This window comes from Heloderma suspectum, chromosome 6, assembly GCF_057233095.1.
Source record: "Heloderma suspectum isolate Gila_16-S chromosome 6, 16-S_ref, whole genome shotgun sequence".
NCBI lineage: Eukaryota > Metazoa > Chordata > Lepidosauria > Squamata > Helodermatidae > Heloderma > Heloderma suspectum.
Window position 1 is genome coordinate 40,845,183 of NC_139463.1, and position 18,946 is coordinate 40,864,128.

At 45.0% G+C, this 18,946-nt stretch overlaps 1 protein-coding gene across 2 annotated transcripts in view; it reads right to left on the reverse strand.

Annotated features, from left to right (window-relative positions):
* FGFR1 (fibroblast growth factor receptor 1) overlaps positions 1–18,946 on the reverse strand; it is a 132,751-nt gene that overhangs the window by 36,745 nt on the left and 77,060 nt on the right. For both annotated transcript variants that reach the window (XM_084804050.1, XM_084804049.1), the window contains exons 4-7: positions 13,858–13,941; positions 12,793–12,968; positions 8,233–8,356; positions 403–593 (exon numbers count right to left, since the gene is read on the reverse strand). In XM_084804050.1, the coding sequence (XP_084660176.1) occupies positions 403–593; positions 8,233–8,356; positions 12,793–12,968; positions 13,858–13,941 (575 nt within the window). The remainder of the gene's footprint in view (positions 1–402; positions 594–8,232; positions 8,357–12,792; positions 12,969–13,857; positions 13,942–18,946) is intronic.

Sequence of the window (18,946 nt, forward strand, 5' to 3'; positions counted from 1 at the left end):
TGCAGCCATGGGTTGTGGATGCCCAGCTGCCCAATCAACACCCATTTTAAAGGTCACTGTAAGGAATACATGGCTGGTAGCTGAGTTTGGCTTTCTGGGTGACAGTTTGTGTTGGGCTTTAATACAACTGTTTCCAAGCAGAACTGCTTTGGGCAGGAATAGTGGATATCAGTATCTTCCACCACTTCCCTTTCCCATACTTTGCTGGAACAATTCCACAACAAGGACTTAGCAGACTGAAAATCAGCCTGGCTGATCAACCAGACTAGTTTAATTGGAAACTTATTTCTCCACCAGTCCCAAACTGACATGCACAACCTCATATGCCTCCCTCCCCCCATTGAAGAAACATGTCCCATATTAACAAAAATGTCATGCCACCCAAGACGGTGGTTCTTTTACCTTCAAAACCTGCACGTAAGGCAAGTTACTTGGCCCAATTCTGCTCCCATTGACCTCAATGTGTTTCAGCCACTGGATGTGGGGCTGAGGGTCACTGTAGACTTTGCAAACAAATTCCACGTTGCTACCCAAGGAGACGGTCTTGTTTGCTGGGAGCCCAGCTTGTAAGATAGGCCGATGAGGTGACCTCTCTGGAAGAGATAGGGAGAAAATGGTCTCAGACAGACTCCACAAACTGGACCCGGAACAGTGGGAGAGATAAATACCCATTTGCCTATTTATTTCATACATTTATATCCCACCCATCAACCAGCCATTTCCCAGGGCGGTTTACAAAAAACGTGAAATAATAAGATCAATTTTAAAAACAGGTAAAACAATCAATAAGACTAGTGATTGAAACAGCAGATTACAATAAAGCTCAGACTTTAAAAGTCTTGGAAAGCAAAAGATAACCAAGTAAGCACCAAATGCTTACTCACTCCACAGTTAACAACCTCCTGACCTCAGATGGTGCTTGCATGGCTGTGTGCTTGCAAACACCTCAAGCTAACTTCACTAATATCTCTGAACTTCAATTTCCCCTAGCCCTGCCCCTACATACAGAAAGCCATTTTACTAGTCTGATGGAGGGGGTAAGAATATTACAATTGCCTAGCAGGCAGAATCCTGCTCCTCAACCACCTGAGGGGAGAGGGGAAGTGTAGGTTTCATTTGTTCTCAGGGGGCCCAAAGGACTAAGCATGGTCAAAGAGAGCCACCTGGTTGGAGGAACTCGAAGAAGTGCCCTCTGACACTGTGTCAGTGGCAAAGGAGCTGTTGAGGCATGGCTACCTCAGATGTTATTGAGGCAAGGTTGGAAATCTCAACTTGTGTAGTAGCTGCCAGCAACACTGCTACGTCCTGCATTATCCTCTCCCCGGTTCCCAAGACGGGCAACATTGGCTTGGAAGGAGCCCCACCACCCCCATTTGGGTTTGAGCTTCCAAAGTCACCTCGATAACATATGAGGGAGTCATACTGCAACACGTGCCATATTGCTGGGCCCTAAACCAGTGTGGTGTAGGGGTTCAAGTGTTGGACTGGGACTCGGGAGACCAGGGTTCAAGTCTCCACTCAGCCAGGAAGCTCACTGGGTGACTTTGGACCAGTCAGTGACTTTCAGCCTAAACTATCTCACAGGATTGCTGTGAGGATAAAATGGAGAGGAGGACCACGTATGCTGCCTTGGGCTCCTTGGAGTAAAGGCAGGATATGAATGTAACAAATAAACAAAAATGTTGCAGATCAGATGTTGAACACAAGCTTTGCAGAAACGAAGAGAATTAGGCAGGTGTGCATGGAAAGGAAAGCCCTGCAGCCGTCTGCGCCCCTTACATCTTCACTTGTGATGTGACAAAGTGGGGATTAAGAAGTTATTATTAATCCTTCACTGTAAGAAGCTGAAGCCAAGATCTTTTTTTTCATCCTAGCCAGTCACTTATTAAAAATGCAAAGGGAATGCTTCGTCCTCTAATCCCTCTCACTAAGGATCCTTGATGAGTGGGGGCCCCTGTATCCTAAAATCATATTCCACTTCCTGAGGTAAATATCACAGGACCAGCCCTTCCTCTGCCAAAGCCTCTCGCTGCCTTGAACTATAGTCCCCTTTCTGCAGGGCTTCATAGTGCTCTCCTGATCCAGTCAGGAACAGGCCCTGCCATGTTTCCAGTCCCTCCAGGGATGCTTGAGGCCTAGTTAGAGGGCCTAAGCTGCTGCATGTTGGAAAAGGCCAACGCCAAACACACAAGATCTCTCTCTTTTTAAGAAAACGCCATTCTGATTAATCCGTTTTTCCAAAATACAAAAAAAACCCTCACATGTCAAGGATGTGCTCACATTAACACCCATCGTACATAGAAAACAGTCACCAAACAAAACACAATTTATCTAGCAATTAACTTCTGGATAAATCAAATTGTATAACTAGAAGATCAAACAAACTTGCAGCCTATTTATCACTCATTAAAATTACCACAAAACAATCCCCCAATTAAATTTCAAAGGGTCTATTCATAAAAACAATACATTGTGAAATGGTATTATTATGTTTGACATCAATATATGGAGATACACTTACACCTTTGGGGAGTATTTTGCTTTTCTTCAGGAGATTCAACTTGTGAAAAGAAGGGAGGCCAAATATTGAAATAAGAGTCACTGCCACTTTAGGCCTAGATCTGCACTACTGCTTTATAGCAGTATTGAAGGGCACTGATAACTGTTGGGCACACTATACATTTGATATACCGCTTTTGTAGTGTTACTTCCTGCTTTTTATTCCATATTATTCAATATACCGCAACAAATGTCATTGTGTGTCCTACGAGGTATAAATACTCAAAGGGATATAGTGTTACCACGATGGGATCGTAGTGATATGACACAAGGTGTAGATCTGGCCCTAATCACACCCTTGTGTTCTAAGTGAATTATATTTGTAAGAGCGCAAGACTCCATTGTTCTGTACTCTCAGGTCATCGACACAGATGAGAATCCCTACCTCAGCTCCCTGCTTGTAATAAAAAGGTAGAAGTCATCTGTCCTTTCACTGCCCTGACTCTGAGTATGATGGGGTGGTTAAAAAAGCACCAAAGGGCAATTCATCTGCACCAAGGGAGCCTGACACAAGCGGTCTTATTTCATGTATCTTCTGTCGAAACCTTAGCCACCTGGGCTCAACTGACCCAGGTTACTGTTTGACAAGGAGGCTGCAGAAGGTTCTGAGGAATTTTAACTCCATTTGACCCAGAAAATATCCAGGTCAATCACAGCCAGTAAGAGTGAATAGGCTACACTACGCTCCCCACAGCTTGTCAAAAGCTACTTAGGTTTCCATTGTTTCTTCAGAGTCTGAATTATAATACCCTAAAACAGCCTTCCCCAACCAGATGCCCTCCAGATGTTTTGGGCTACAACTACCAGCATTCCTGACCATTGGCCATTGCTGGCTGGGGCTCATGGGAGCTGGAGCCCCAAACATCTGGAAGGCAACAGGTTGGGAAAGGCAGTTCTGAAAGGGCAGCTCTGACACTTCAAATGGAGCTGAGGTATGAAGAAGCAAAGAGGTGGCAGCTGGAATCCAAAGTAGAGAACCACAGCAAATTCATGGAAAAGCAGCAGTGGAGGTGGTAGGAATGTAGGATGCTGCCTTCTACAGAGTCAGGCCATTGGTCCCTCTGGCAGCAGCTCTCCAGGGTTTCAGACAGGGGTCTTTCCCAACCCTACCTGGAGATGCAGGAGACTGAACCTAGGATCTTTTGCATGCAAAGTAAGTTCTCTAAAACTGAGTGATGACCCTTCTTCCTTAGAAGAACTGTTCCTGGAATGTGCCACTTCAGACTGCCAGTGCAATAATCTCATGACTAAATGGTCCATATTTTAAAAAACAAAACAAAAAGCAAAACACTCCCTGCATGTAGAAAATTAGCCCTGCTACCGAAGGTCCTTTTAACTGGAGACATTAAGGACTGGACCTGGGACATTCTGCATGCAAAGCATGTGCTCATCTGCCGAGTTCTGGCCCCTCACTGAAGAAGCCTGCATGGACATGTCAAATAATGTTGACATCCATTCACTTTTGCAAACTTGTTTGTAAGGCTGGTCTTATTGCAGCTCTGTGGAACCGAAATGGGGAAAGGGAGCCACTGCATCAAAACACAGGCTATTTTCAGGGAAAGACAGGCCCTGGTTCTAAGTAGTGTAAAATGGAGTGCAAAGGGCAATGTACTGCAGGTGCTCTGAGCACAACAGAGATAACTGGCATGGATGAAGCCCATGCAGCCCTGAGCCCTTAATGTGGGCTTTTGCCTTTCATCCTCCTCTCCCACAGAGTGACGGCCACAGCTCAGGCCCCTCTGCTAGCCTTTCCAACTCAGGCTGCACTGCCAATGCAAGGAACCAACATGAAGCTCTGCAGCCAAGTTGAAAACTGCACACAGCAAGTCAAAAGACAAAATTTTGTCAGTGAGGGGTGAGCTACACATTTCCCTGCAGTCGGGAAAGCCTGGGTGGCCCTTCTCCTTGCAAAGCACCCTTAGGCGGGGCAGTTTGTATTGGGAAGGGAGGGGAGTGGTTAACCCTTCCCCTGCCAACTGCTCTCCCCCCACCCAAGTTGTTTCCCACCTCAGCTGTTTTACCCCTGCCAGCATTCTGGGTTTGTATTTACCTTGGAAACATAACCCTATGCAGGCCTATCATAAGCAGAGTGAGGTGAATGCTTCAGGCAGCAGATGCTGGGGGCGACAGTGGCAGACTCCAGGCTGTTCCTCATGACCTCTGCAGCGGTTCCCATCTGCTGAAGGACAGAGCTGTGTACGCCACACAACCTGCCCTGGGCCCCCTAAACTAGCCTGCTGCTTCGGGTGTGATGGAGGACGCTACCCCATTTCCAGGGTAGATTTAAGATTCAATGTCAGTCCAGTCAGCTTCTGCATGTGGGCTGGGAAGAGGGTGCCATCTTGTCCTTCATCTCAGGCAGAGAAATGTTTTGGGCTGGCCCTGCCTTGGGTTACAGCAGCAAGAGGATGAGGAACACTTGAAGCCTATGGATTTCTGAAGAAGACGGCCTGGCCTTTCTGCTGAACTGAGGGGCAAGCTAAAACCCTTCTTGTTCAAAAGCTTTTGTAGGCCTGTTAGGGCCAAGGCAGGGCCAGCTATATCCAGACCTCAATACCATGTTCTCCAAACCAGGCTGACGTTAAGGCAGCTTTCTCCAACCTTGTGCCCTCCAGATGTTTTGAACCACAACTCCAAGAATTCCTGACCATTGCCCATGCTAACTGAGGCTGATGGGAGTTGAAGTTCAAAACATCTGCAGGGCAACAGGGTTGGTGAAACCTGAGCTGAGGTGCTGAGCAGAAGCCTAATGTACCATGGGCAGAAGAAACTGCTTTGTTGATTGGGCAAGGGCAGTATACTACGGTTCAAGTATTTATACTGGCAAGGTCAATCCAGAGGTTTCATACTATTTGCCAGTCACTATCATAGTGCATCCCTCTAATCACTTCTATGCCTGAAGAAGACTCCAAAAAGCTTAGGCACATAGGGTCTAAGGAGTTTACCAGGATATGGTCTAGCTGCAAACCATAAAGTTCCTGGTTGAAATGCTAGAGTTGCCAGTGAGGATGTTCCTGTTGTTGCATCCCAAGCTACCTATCCTGGTGAATGGTCCCCCAATCACAGTTGAAAACAGCCCCCCTCCCCCAACACACACACACACACACACGCAATTGATGGCAGTCAAGGAGAATTGATGGCAGTCAAGAAGAACTGGACAGGTGAAATTCTTGACATGGCACTGGGGTTGGGGTTCAGGGGGCGGGGAAGGTAGTAAACATGGCTACCTATTCACTGGAGGTCAAAGGTCAAACTAACCTAATGAGGGCCTAGCCGATTAACAAAGAGCCTGGCACTGTGGTGAGCAAGCATTAACAAACCCCTTTGTTCCTCCTTGCAGACTATTCCCTTCAGTTTGCTCAGTGTAATCAAATTAAATTGCATTCTTAATGGTTCATTTAGTGGCATTTAGAGCAGCTCCACAAGTGGAACGGCAGAGATCATCCTGCCTGGGTTGGGAATTAAGGCTAATAAGGAGATTAATTGGGGAGGGTGGCGAAGAGGAGAGAGAGTTTCTATCTGGCCCCTTAAATTATCATAATTATCATACACGTACCAGGAAAAATGATGTAAAGCCTCATGCTTGGGCTACACAGGCAGTCTCTTGAGCCCACTCAGTGAAGAGAAGCTGGCGTGGAGACAAATAAAACGGAGCACACCTTCGAACAGTCACAGTCTGGGCAAAGAGGCAAGCCAAGGCTGAAAAAGTAACAGTCACCCAACCACTTTCTCTTCTCCCTTCCAGACCCTCTGCCATATGCATCTGGCTACTTACAGAGAACTCCTGTCTACACAATCCAAGCACCTATCAAGGAGCAAAGGAAGTGGCAACAATAAATAGCTCTGCTACAAGAACCTAAAAACCACGTTACTATACCAGACCAAGATCCATCTCATTAGAGCTTCTAAGCACCCACCTATGTTGTCACCAGTGGTGAGTAACAACAGGGGAGCGTATGTGAATCAGAGGATAACTGTCTCTGTCTTTCATGCTATCAATATGCCACAATTTTATTGTATTTATTTTTACATATTTTTACCCTGCTTTTATATTATTTTTATTCGAAGCAGTTAACATGGTGGTTAAAGACCACAGCGTAAAATGCAGGCATCCAAAAACACTCTCACAATTAAGACACAGATCAAATTATTACAACAGATTAAAAAAGGGATCAGTTAAAATAAAATCAGTTAAAAGTTCCAACACAGTAGCCATTAAAAACTGAAAGTTTTTAGTGCCTGCCTAGAACACCTGAAGAGAAGAAGCCTGCTAGAGCTCTACAGGAAGGTGTGCTACAATGTATGTGCCACTGCAGCAGCCATCCTAAAACTGGGTCCCTTCTAATGTTTTTTCACTACAAATAAAAATAAAACATAAACCTGCCATAATCTCTGAGACTACTGCCCATGTTGGCTGGGGCTAATGTGAGTTATGGCAAAAAGATCGGTGAAGGCTACACTACAGAAAGGGCCGTGTCTCTTGTACCTGCCTGTATGGCTAGCACAGACATATATGAGCAGGTGGGCTAGTAATTTTTTTTTTATTATTATTATCATCATCATTATTATGGGCTAGTAATTTCTGGAAAGTTCACAAGCAGGGCATGAAAGTGATGGCTTTCCCATCTTATTTGCCTCCAGGGTCTGATATTTAGAGGTATACTGCTTCTGTACATGGAAGTTCCACTTAGCTCTCTGGTAACTAACAGATAGATGTATTTTCCATAACTTTTAATATATCAAGTTAATATCCATCTGTTGGAAACAGAATGTTGGACTACATGGATCCTGATCTAATCCAGCAAGGTGATTCTTATGTCTTTGGGCTGCAATCCTATGCACACTTACCAGGGAATAAGCCACACTGAACAGAGTGAGACTTACTTCTAAGTAAATACTCAGAGAATCATGATGTCATTTCAACAGGAGTGACAGCTTCATCCTAAAGCACATCCTTTGCGTGCATAAGGTCACAGGTTCAACCCCTAATATCTCAGTTAATTTTTAAAAAGTAACAGGGTGGGGAAAGACCTCTGACAAAAATCTTGGAGAGCTTCTGCCAGTCAGCATAACAATACAGGGCTAGATGGACTCAGTATAAGACAGCTTCTTGTGTATATATGCTCAAACGTACAACCCTCTCCTCCCCATCCTCCACAAACCATACAACTCAAGGCATTAGGCAAATTGCCTAATTCTGCAATACATATTCTAATCGCAGTATGTAGGATTGTGTAGCATGCACGCACACACACACACACACACAGTCTATATGGTTCCTGTTACTACTCTTTCTATAAGAATTCATGGAGGCATATGATATGATGCGATTGGCCTGTTTTGAGAACTCTGAAGCTGATATTACTCCTGCTTCAACCATCTTCTCTATGCACACCCCTAGCCCAGAATCTCCAACAGTGTTGTTGGCGCTGGAGCGATAAAGGCTGCAGAGGCAACAGCAGCAGAATTATTTCACACCCATATGGCATGCAGGGGCTGGGGTGGGAATCACAGCCAGTTGTCTAAAGAAGGGACTGCTGCAACCATAAAAGCAGAAGCTCAGGGTGAACATATTCTTGCCTCTGCACAGTGTGTTCATCTTTTGGGCAAGCTAACAATGCCAAGGACTCCACAACCCTCTCGAGGCTCCGAGTATCCCTTTCCTTGCCTTACCGACTACGTCGAGCTGGTAGGTGTGGTTGATGGTTCCATATTTGTTCTCCACAAGGCAGGTGTAGTTGCCTTTGTCTGATGGCACAACTGAGTCCATGATGATGCTCCAGGTGTTGTGACGAACCTGTGAGAAAGAGGACACAGACAGCTCAATCAAGGTTACTTGCTGACCGATGGCTGGTGGGATAGGATGGAAGTAACAGCTCTGTCCCCTTTTGCCTTTTCATCCAAGAGCAAGGCCAAAGGTCCCACCAGCTCCTGTGCTGTGTGTTCTAGATTGCACGTAATTGCAGTTTGAGGTCATGTTTCCCCCTTTTGCTATCCTGAGGGAGTAATTGCTGCCAGCTGGAGGACTGACCACAGAGTGAGCTACATCTGGAAAATGGCATTACTGACGAGTGGGACGAGTTCTCTTTGCCAGCACAGGAACCAGTCTCAAAACTACTCCAGCTGCTCTCCCACACAAAGGAAGGGTCACTTGCCCAAGTCTAACTAGGGTGGCGCAGAGTACATATGTCATATGTGAATTAATTTGCACAAGCACCAGATTTGACATAGAATTTGACATTTGGACACTCCCATCTTTAATGTGTATTTATGTATTTAATGTATTTATATACTGCATTTAAGGATGCAAACCCCTGCAAGTCAGCTTACGAAACAGCCAATAAATACAATATATCGAACAATAAAATGTAAGCACAGAGACAAGTAAGTTGAAACAACTAAAAACAGCAGCAGCTAAAAACGGAGCCAGCCCAAAACCATGAGATTCAATTAAAAAGCTAGGCGGAACAAAATTGTTTTTTTAAAAAAACAAAAACAAACTAAAAATGTAAACCTTGCATTTTGCAAAGAATCACTTGAATGTGTGTGGACCATGCCCAACGATGGCACAGAAACAAACAAAATAGAGAAAATACAAAGAAAATTACACAGCAGGCTGAATGTTCCTCTTTTCCCATGCTAGCTTTCTATGATGGTGTTCAGACAATTAGCCAGGGAAACAATGCAGCGTTGGTTGTTTCCCCCACCCATGCATGTGTTGGTTGCGCAGCTGGGAGGGATTACCCTAATTACCTGCGCCATGTCGCAGGATCATCTGAACCTGGTGCAGGTATAATGCCTTTTCACCCACCCTACAACCCCTACTGCAAGCCATGGGTTGTAGGGTGGGTGAAAAATCACTATGCCCATGCCGTGTTCTGGGGTTCAGATGAGATGGCAACTCACAATGCAGAGCGGGTAATTAGGGTAATTCCAATCGCGTGATCAGTACGTGCAGGGCCGGGGAAAATAAACAATACTTCGGTGTTTCCCTCGCTGATAATTCAAACCTGGTCTATACGTAGAGTGTTATTTTGATGGGAAAACGTTCTCATATGCTAGTTCCCAGCTTGCTGATAGGTAGGGACTCCATGCCTAAACCTTAACCAAGTAGGGTAGCCAAATGTACAGAGGACAGCCCTCTAGTTGAAGGGCTATTCAGTCCAATCCTGGATTAAAGATAAAGAACCATGAGAAAGGAGAGCCAGCAGGGACCTTGAAGCTGCCCATCAACAGTTAGCTCCCAGACAGCAGACTCAGCAAGCACACAGCTCACCTGGTCACAGTCTTTCCCACTATGGTGAGATGTATTGTATTTCTATTTAAATTATTACAATTCTTTCTAAACTAAATCTCTCTCTATAAATTAGCACATGTACATTTTGTTCAAATCTTTGTCCTCTGTTTTGGTGATGTGGTTCCTCTTTTTTGGAAATGCACAAGTGGCCACCCTATAACCAAGCCAAGAGAGCTTCCGGCCTTCGGTTCTTAAGCGATACATTTGACCACAATCGAAGTATCAGTTTCAACTGAATAAGCTTATTCCCGGCCTGACCTTCCCATTTAAAATGACTCTTGCCATGGGTCCTCCAGTCTGGAGGGTGCTAACAGTAGTTAAGCTAGCATCACTCCCAGATATACAAAGCCTCGGGATATTCTCCTCATAGTGCTTGAGATCCTGACTCAAGCAGTTTGTTGTGCTGTGTTTTTTTTCCTATGACGTTAAATGGCTTTGGGCAACACCCCTTTCTAAGGGAAAGCTTGAGGAGGACCCTGCCAGCTGAGGGGCTGTGACACATCTCCCACTGCAGCTGCCACCATCGTTTGCCAAGTCTACAGGCTAGCGAGGCGGCAACATTAATAAAGGAAGAGCAGCAAAAGCACAGCCAGGTTAAAACCGAGGGAGCTGGCACATGACTCCTGCTGGAAATGGGGATCCGATTCAGGAAGCGACAAGGAGCTGCTGCTCAAATGCTTCAAGCCTGGGAGAAAAATGATAAGAACCATCTGATTCATGAAAGCCACTATTGATTACTCAGGCAAAGCTTCTTTGACCAGACATAAAGATTCAGAAAGGGAAAAGTAGGACAGGATGGCTCTTGTCTGTGTCAGTGGCTGCTGCTAAAGGAGGTTTATTATTAACGCAGAGGCCTGGACTATGCTAGCAGTGGGAGGTGTAGAGGCCACACTGTGCTCGTGAGTCACTCCGGACGGAAACAAGTTGTTCTAACTGGAGGAGAATGGATGAAGCATCCAAGGCAAGTCAGGAGCATCCACTAGCAAGTGCCAGGATGACTTCTGTGTTGCTGCACATTCAGCCAAACGCCTCCACTTGGTTTTGAAGAGGTCCAGAGTTGATGAAACCGTACCTAGGCGGCATTAGGGCTTTGCTTGCAAGAAATGCCGAGGATACTTTTCCAGCTATGACAGGAATTCATCTATGAACACAGCAGATGTGGCATTTGGTGGATTAGTCAACTGCTTTTTAAATCACCGATTCATTGATTAAATCACCGATTCGTTGATTAAATCTTATATGACATCCCACGCATGTGGGTGTCTGCCTTCTCCTCCCAAACTACCCTGTTGCGATGAGCAAGATAGTTATAGCCTTAAAGCAGAGATGGAGTGGAAGGTAATAAGACTGTGTTTGGGGAATCAGAAGCCTTTCACCTAAGGCAGGGGAGCAGGACCTCAGGCTCAGGGGGCCAAATCTGGCCCTGTAAGGATCTCAATCCAGCCCTCTGGGTTTCCCCAGATAACCAATTCCCCCTTCTCCTGGCTCAGCCCCCTTTTCCCCACCCACTGATTGTCTGGTGGCTTTGCAGCTTTTGGTGCAATTTCCCCCCCATTCAAATAGGTTGAAATGCCTCTCCTAAGGCTTAGTTATTGGCAGCACAAGCTTTAAGCGACAAAATGTTGGTATTTGGGGGGTTTGGGCCCTGCCCCCTTTGCCTTCGGCCCCACCCACCACTGCAATGTGGATCCCGAGAGCTTCTCCAAAATGGAATTTGGCCCTTGAGTTGAAAGAGGTCCTGCACCCCAGAACCTAAGGGAATCTTCCGTGTCCCTTTCTCCTAGGAACTGCTTGCCTGTGCTGGCTGGGAATGATGCAAGTTGCAGTCCAGCGTGTCTGAGGGGCACCAGGTTGGGAAAGACTGTCATAGGGGAATATTACTGCTTCTTCTTACTTTAGGAACCAATCAGTGCCATTCTGACATCAGCTACCATTCCTCCAGTCTCCATGTATTTATTTATTTTAGAACATTTATATACAGCTTCCCATTTTAAAAATCCTAACGCAGTCTTCAACATACTACAAAACAATACATCATTAAAAGCCTAAGAGCATTTAGATAACTTAATGGCTGGGAAAAGCCAGGGAGAACAAATACGTTTTTAGTAATCATCGACAGCACATGATCGCTGGTGCCTGACATACTGCAGCGGGGAGGTCATTCCAGAAGGAGGGTACCACCACAGAGACGGCCCATTGCTGTGTTGCTTAGTTTTTAAATAAGCTACCTGAATAAACAAATTTAAAAGGTTGCAGCCCTAGAGGAAGCCCTTCTGATTTATCAGTACCTTCATATTTCATCTGAATGACCCAGACGCAGCATGTTCTCCCCACCAGCAGATGCAGTCCTATGTACATTTCTCATCTACCTCTTTACTACAGAGAAAAACTATGGCACATTTTTACATGATCTTTGGAAAGACCTTAAAACTTTGCTCAAAATCATAGTGCTGTGGCCCTGCTGATTTTCAGTGCCCTAAATTTAAAGAACACTAGAGCACTGGCGGGGGGGTCATAAACTGTGGACTACGAGGATATTAGTGGGATTTGATGCATTTTCATGTAGCCTCTAAAGCCACAGTGAAATTAACAAAACCAAATACTTAAGAGCTGGAGGTTTCTTTAAAGTTTCCACTACATGCTGAAGAGACAACCCATTTCAACTAAAAAGCAGCTTGCCTCTTCAGCAGCACAAACACCTGTGGTGGAAACTTCAAAGAAACCCTACATTGTGAACAAGTCCAGCAACTGATCCCTAATGCAGAAGCTTTTGATGGTCATAAGAAAAGAAAAAGGGTCAGATCATAAAGGAAAAACAGACCAAAACAGCACACCACAACACAACAGAGATTGAAAACCACAGCAGGAATGACATTTTGCTCTCTTCTCTCTTCTCTAAATGGCGATTCCAGGGGGCAGACCACAGAGACTCCTACCTTGTATCCGCCAATACGATGGTCAGGTTTGAACTCTCTGCCATTCTTCAACCAACGCATCGTAGGGGTGGGTGTCCCACTGGATTGGCACCTAAACTTTACTGTCTTGGCAGCAGGAACAGCATGGAGTTTCTTCTCCATCTTCTCAGGGTACGTCCAATAAGGTGGAATGGCTTCTGAAGGAGATCCAAAAATAAGTTTATTATGCAATGTTTAGTTCAGGGTGAAAGAAAGGGAAACATGACACCAGGAAGAACATATCACATAGCCAGAAAGTAGGACAAACCTCCCTCCTCAAAGGAATCACTATAAGATGTGGTAGGACCTGAACTGGGATCCCTGCCTGCTACGCACAGGTTCCCAGCTCTCTGCACCACCTGAGTTCCTGGTTAAAGGAAGCAACTTCAGGAAGTTCAAACTTGGAGGCGTCTACACTGCCCAGAATCCTCTTGGTTACGGAAATCAGGTGACATTGGTGAACAAATCCCGTGCCACTGCCTACTATAAAGCTCTGTCGCTCTCCCTTTAATGGAAAATCTATTGTTGAGGGAGGTCACTATCTCCAACACTAATCTAAACGCCTGGTTGTTTTTCTTTTTGTTTGAACAGGAAAAGTCTACATTTCAAAAGGGAAAAGTATATAATTCTGTGCACATTTTTAAAAAACTGCCCTCCCCCCCACACCAACTGACTACAGTGTGAAAATGTGTATCTTTTGAAAAATGTACATTTTAAAGTTTGAGAATGTGCAGGCATTAAAAAAGAATGTCTTTACATTTGTGTTTGGGGTTGCGAACAGAGCAAGTTTTGATGATTAGTGAATTTAAATGAAATTCTCGTATGTCCCTAGTTATGTATGGCTGCAAATATGACAGCTGCCATTTCCACCACCAAGAGAAAATGAGGTATAAGAGTACTTCCTTCTAAATGGTCACCTACAGGAGGTGGGAGAGTTGCCGACTGAGTAAGTTTAGGGCACCAAGGGAAAAGATGAGTAGAATTGCAAACTGTACAGGTGTTGCCAGCAGCTGATAAGTTACTGAAACAGATTCATCTCAGACATACGGTTTGGTCTGGAGTTATCGGCCTCCTTCTCCTCCGAGGAGGAATCGTCATCGTCATCATCATCTTCAGCAGAAGGAAGAGCATCTGGGGGGGAAAACAGCTGGCATCAGATTCGATCTGGCACATTGCTAGCTTGCAATGATGAAGGAGAAGGGAAGTAGACACAGCAGCACCTCCCTTTCCATCAGCTCACAGTACAACCATGACTCTTTTCAACCAAAGATACAAAGATCTTAGGAAAATTAGTCCTGAGTATAAGAATGTGCTAGCCCACTTGTACATGGTCTAATAATAAGAGGGAATAGAAGAGCAGAAGGATAAATGAAAGACACAAGTGTGGATTATCTAGGTGAGCACCGGTCCACAAATGCACTTGCCACTGGCAAGTGCACTTTTCATTCAGATGAGATCCAAGTTTGGAGAAGAGCAGGCAATTTTGTTGACCTCATGCTGAACTTCTGAGACATATTATTGCTTTCTGAGCCTCACAGTGGGCCTCAGAGGCGCTCAGCATGACCCCAACACACAGCACGATGTCACAATCAAGGGCCATTCCCTCTCCCTTGGGAGAGGCAGAGTTAAATGGTCAAGTTGCCCATTCACCAGCCTTTTAGGAGTATCTAGTCCAGATGGTCAATATCGAAATCAGATTGATTATGTCCTTTGCAGCCAAAGATGGAGAAGCTCCATACAGTCAGTCAAAACAAGACCTGGAGCTGACTGTGGCTCAGATCATGAGCTTCTTGTTGCAAAATTTTGGCTTAAATTGAAGAACGTAGGGAAAACCACTAAACCATTCAGGTATGACCTAAATTATATCCCTGATGAATATACAGTGGAGGTGAGGAATAGATTTCAGGGATTAGACCTGATAGACAGAGTGCCTGAGGAACTATGGACGGAGGTCCGTAACATTGTTCAGGAGGCAGCAACTCAATCCATCCCAAAGAAAAGGAAATGCAAGAAAGCCAAGTGGCTGTCTGATGAGGCTTTACAAGTAGCTCACGAAAGAAGGGAAGCGAAAAGCAAGGGAGAAAGGGGAAGATATATCCAACTGAATGCAGAGTTCCAGAGAATAGCAAGGAGAGACAAGAAGGCCTTCTTAAATGAACAATGCAAGGAAATCGAAGAAAACAACAGAATGGGAAAGACTAGAGATCTCTTCAAGAAAATTGGAGATCTCATGGGAACGTTTTGTGCAAAGATGGGCATGATAAAGGACAAAGAAGGCAGGGACCTCACAGAAGCAGATGAGATTAAGAAGAGGTGGAAAGAATACACAGAAGAACTATACAGGAAAGATCTTAATGTCCTTGATAGCCATGATAGTAATGTCCTTGATAGCCATGATAGTGCGGTCACTGAACTTGAGCCGGACATCCTCGAGAGTGAAGTCAAGTGGGCCTTAGGAAGCATTAGTAACAACAAAGCTAGCGGAGATGACAGTATTCCAGCTGAGCTATTTAAAATCCTAAAAGATGATGCTCTTAAAGTGCTGCATTCAATATGCCAACAAATTTGGAACACTCAGCAATGGCCGCAAGACTGGAAAAGGTCAGTTTACATTCCAATTCCAAAGAAGGGCAACGCCAAAGACTGTTCAAACTACCGCACAATTGCGCTCATTTCACATGCCAGCAAGGTGATGCTCAAAATCCTACAAGCTAGGCTTCAGCAGTATGCGAACCGAGAACTACCGGAAGTACAAGCTGGGTTTCGAAGAGGCAGAGGAACTAGAGATCAAATCGCCAACATTTGCTGCATCATGGAGAAAGCAAGAGAATTCCAGAAAAACGTCTATTTCTGCTTCATTGACTACGCTAAAGCCTTTGATTGTGTGGATCACAACAAACTGTGGCAAATTCTTAAAGTGATGGGAGTACCAGACCACCTTACCTGTCTCCTGAGAAACCTGTACGAGGGTCAAGAAGCAACAGTAAGAACCGGACATGGAACAACCGCGTGGTTCAAAATTGGGAAAGGAGTACGACAAGGCTGCATATTGTCACCCTGCTTATTTAACTTATATGCAGAGTACATCATGAGAAATGCCGGGTTGGATGAATCAGAGGTCGGAATTAAGATTGCTGGGAGAATTATCAACAACCTCCGATATGCAGACGATACCACCCTAATGGCAGAAAGCGAAGAGGATCTCAAGAGCCTCTTGTTGAGGGTGAAAGAGGAGAGTGCAAAAGCTGGTTTGAAACTCAACATTAAAAAAACTAAGATCATGGCATCTGGCCCCATCACTTCCTGGCATATAGAAGGGGAAGAAATGGAAGAAGTGACAGATTTTACTTTCTTGGGCTCCAAGATCACCACAGACGGTGATTGTAGCCATGAAATTAAAAGACGCTTGCTCCTTGGGAGGAAAGCTATGGCAAACCTAGACAGCATAGTAAGAAGCAGAGACATCACCTTGCCAACAAAGGTCCGTCTAATCAAAGCTATGGTTTTCCCAGTAGTAATGTATGGCTGTGAGAGCTGGACTATAAAGAAGGCTGAGCGCCGAAGAATTGATGCTTTCGAACTGTGGTGCTGGAGAAGACTCTTACGAGTCCCCTGGACTGCAAGGAGGTCAAATCAGTCCATCCTAAAGGAAATCAACCCTGACTGCTCATTGGAAGGACAGATACTGAAGCTGAAGCTCAAATATTTTGGCCACCTAATGCGAAGAGAAAACTCTCTGGAAAAGACCCTGATGCTGGGAAAGACTAAAGGCAAAAGGAGAAGGGGACGGCAGAGGATGAGATGGCTAGATAGCATCACCGATGCAATGAATATGAACCTGAGCACACTCCGGGAGAGTGCTCAGGACAGGAAGGCCTGGCGTACTATGGTCCATGGGGTCACGAAGAGTCGGACACAACTGAACGACTGAACAACAACAACAAGTCCAGCCTTCCCCAACCTGATGCCCTCCAGAGGTTTTGGACTACAACTTTGATCAGCCCCAGCCAACATGGTCAATGGTCAGGAATGCTGGGAGCTGTAGCCCCAAACATCTGGAGGGCACCAGGTTGGAGAAGGCTGATTTGGTCTGTCACTTCATATGGATTAGCAACCCTACAACAGCTCATCACATGGTAGAATTTGTCTGGACCATACTACTTCAGATGGCAGATGGAAGATGGCATGTCATAAATTTTTCTATAAATATAAGAAAATAAATCATAGAATCATAGCATATTAGGGTTGGAAGGGGCCTATAAGACCATTGAGTCCAATCCCCTGCTCAGTGCAGGAATCCAGGGCTGAATCTACACATAGCAGTTATATCGTTATCATACCGTTATCATAACTATTGGTGCCCGTTGATGTCATGTGTACCAATAGTTATGATAATGGTATGATAACAGTATAACTGCTATGAGTAGATTCAGCCCAGGTCAAAGCATCCCTGACAGATGGCTGTCCAGCTTCATCTTGAATGCCTCCAGTGTGGGAGAGCCCACCACCTCCCTAGGTAATTGCTTCCATTGTCGTATTGCTCTAACAGGATGTTTTTCCTGATGTTCAGCCGGAATCTGGCTTCCTGTAACTTTGAGCCCATTATTCTGTGTCCTGCACTCTGGGATTATCGAGAAGAGATCCTGGCCTTCCTCTCTGTGACAACCTTTCAAGGACTTGAAGAGCGCTATCATATCTCCCCTTAGTCTTCTCTTTTCAAGGCTAAACATGCCCAGTTCTTTCAGTCTCTACTCACAGGGCTTTGTTTCCAGTCCTCTGATCATCTTCGTTGCTCTCCTTTGAATCTTTTCCAGTTTGTTTGAATCCTTCTTGAAGTGCGGTGCCCAGAACTGGACACGGTACTCCAGATGAGGCCTAACCAGTGCTGAGTAGAGGGGAACTAGTATTTCATGGGATTTGGAAGCTATACTTCTATTAATGCAGCCCAAAATAGCATTTGCCTTTCTTCACCACAGAAAAAAATAGAGAATCCCTACACACGCACACACACACGCACACACACACACATACGTATAATCTAGCACCTCAGGAGATGCCTAGGATACTTCTCCTTAATATCTGTTTTTTATCTGCAGATCTTTTTCTTTAAACATGTAGGTATACTGAAATATATGATCCTGTCCATCTGCAGTCTGAAGTAGTATAGTCCAGGAAATTTTTTTATCCTGTGATAAATGATTCTGTCTCAACACAACTTCATAATCACAATGAGTGTTGGTGAAGAGTGGATTTTCCCACCCTTTCAATTTATAAAGGTAGTTGAATCATGGAATTTGGTACCCCATTCATCAGGGATGGGGAATGTGTGTCCCTCCACACGTTGAACTACAACTGCCATCACTCCCAACCATTGATTATGCTGGCTCTTGCTGATGGGAGTTGGAGTCCAACATCATCTAGAGCAGGAGTACGCAGAAGGTAGATTTCTAGATGGACTTCAACTCCCACAAGCCCCTGCTAGCATGGTCAATGGACAAGAATGCTGGGGGTTGAAGTCCAATACATCCAAGATCTGCTTTTTGCCCACCTCGGATCTAGTGGGTACCAGGTTTCCCACCCCTGCCGTACATTATGCCAATTGAGCAAAGCTGTGTAATTTCTTATTTTGCATAATTTATTCTGCAAGGAATTACTCATGGGGACCAGCAAAGAATTGTGCAAGGTGCTGAGGCTTCACCTGCAGCCACTGGAAATCTTATTCACCTACCCCTCAGGTTTCTGAGATTTCAGCAGGCTTTGCCCAAACATGTTCAATCATATCTTTGTAGCCATAAGGGCTAGAAACTTGTTTTCAAAAAATGAAAGCCAAGATTCTCTCAAGAAACTGAATTCTGCAGGCGATGGAATGCATCCTAGACTTTTTCAGTGCTACCACACAGAATTGCAGCACACACAGAGCTTTGGAGGGACTTTGAGATGGTACTATAGTTGTCAGTGCCCGCATAACATGTTCATTTTTTCTGCCCCACCATAGCCTCTGGTCAAAATGGGTTTACTTGTTTCTGTAACACTTTCAGACATTACATGGGAAAAGCTGGAACACTCCCTTTCAGAAACGCAGTGACTATGTGGTGCAACAGATCTGTGTTCATTTTAGTGTGACTGTCCTGGGCAT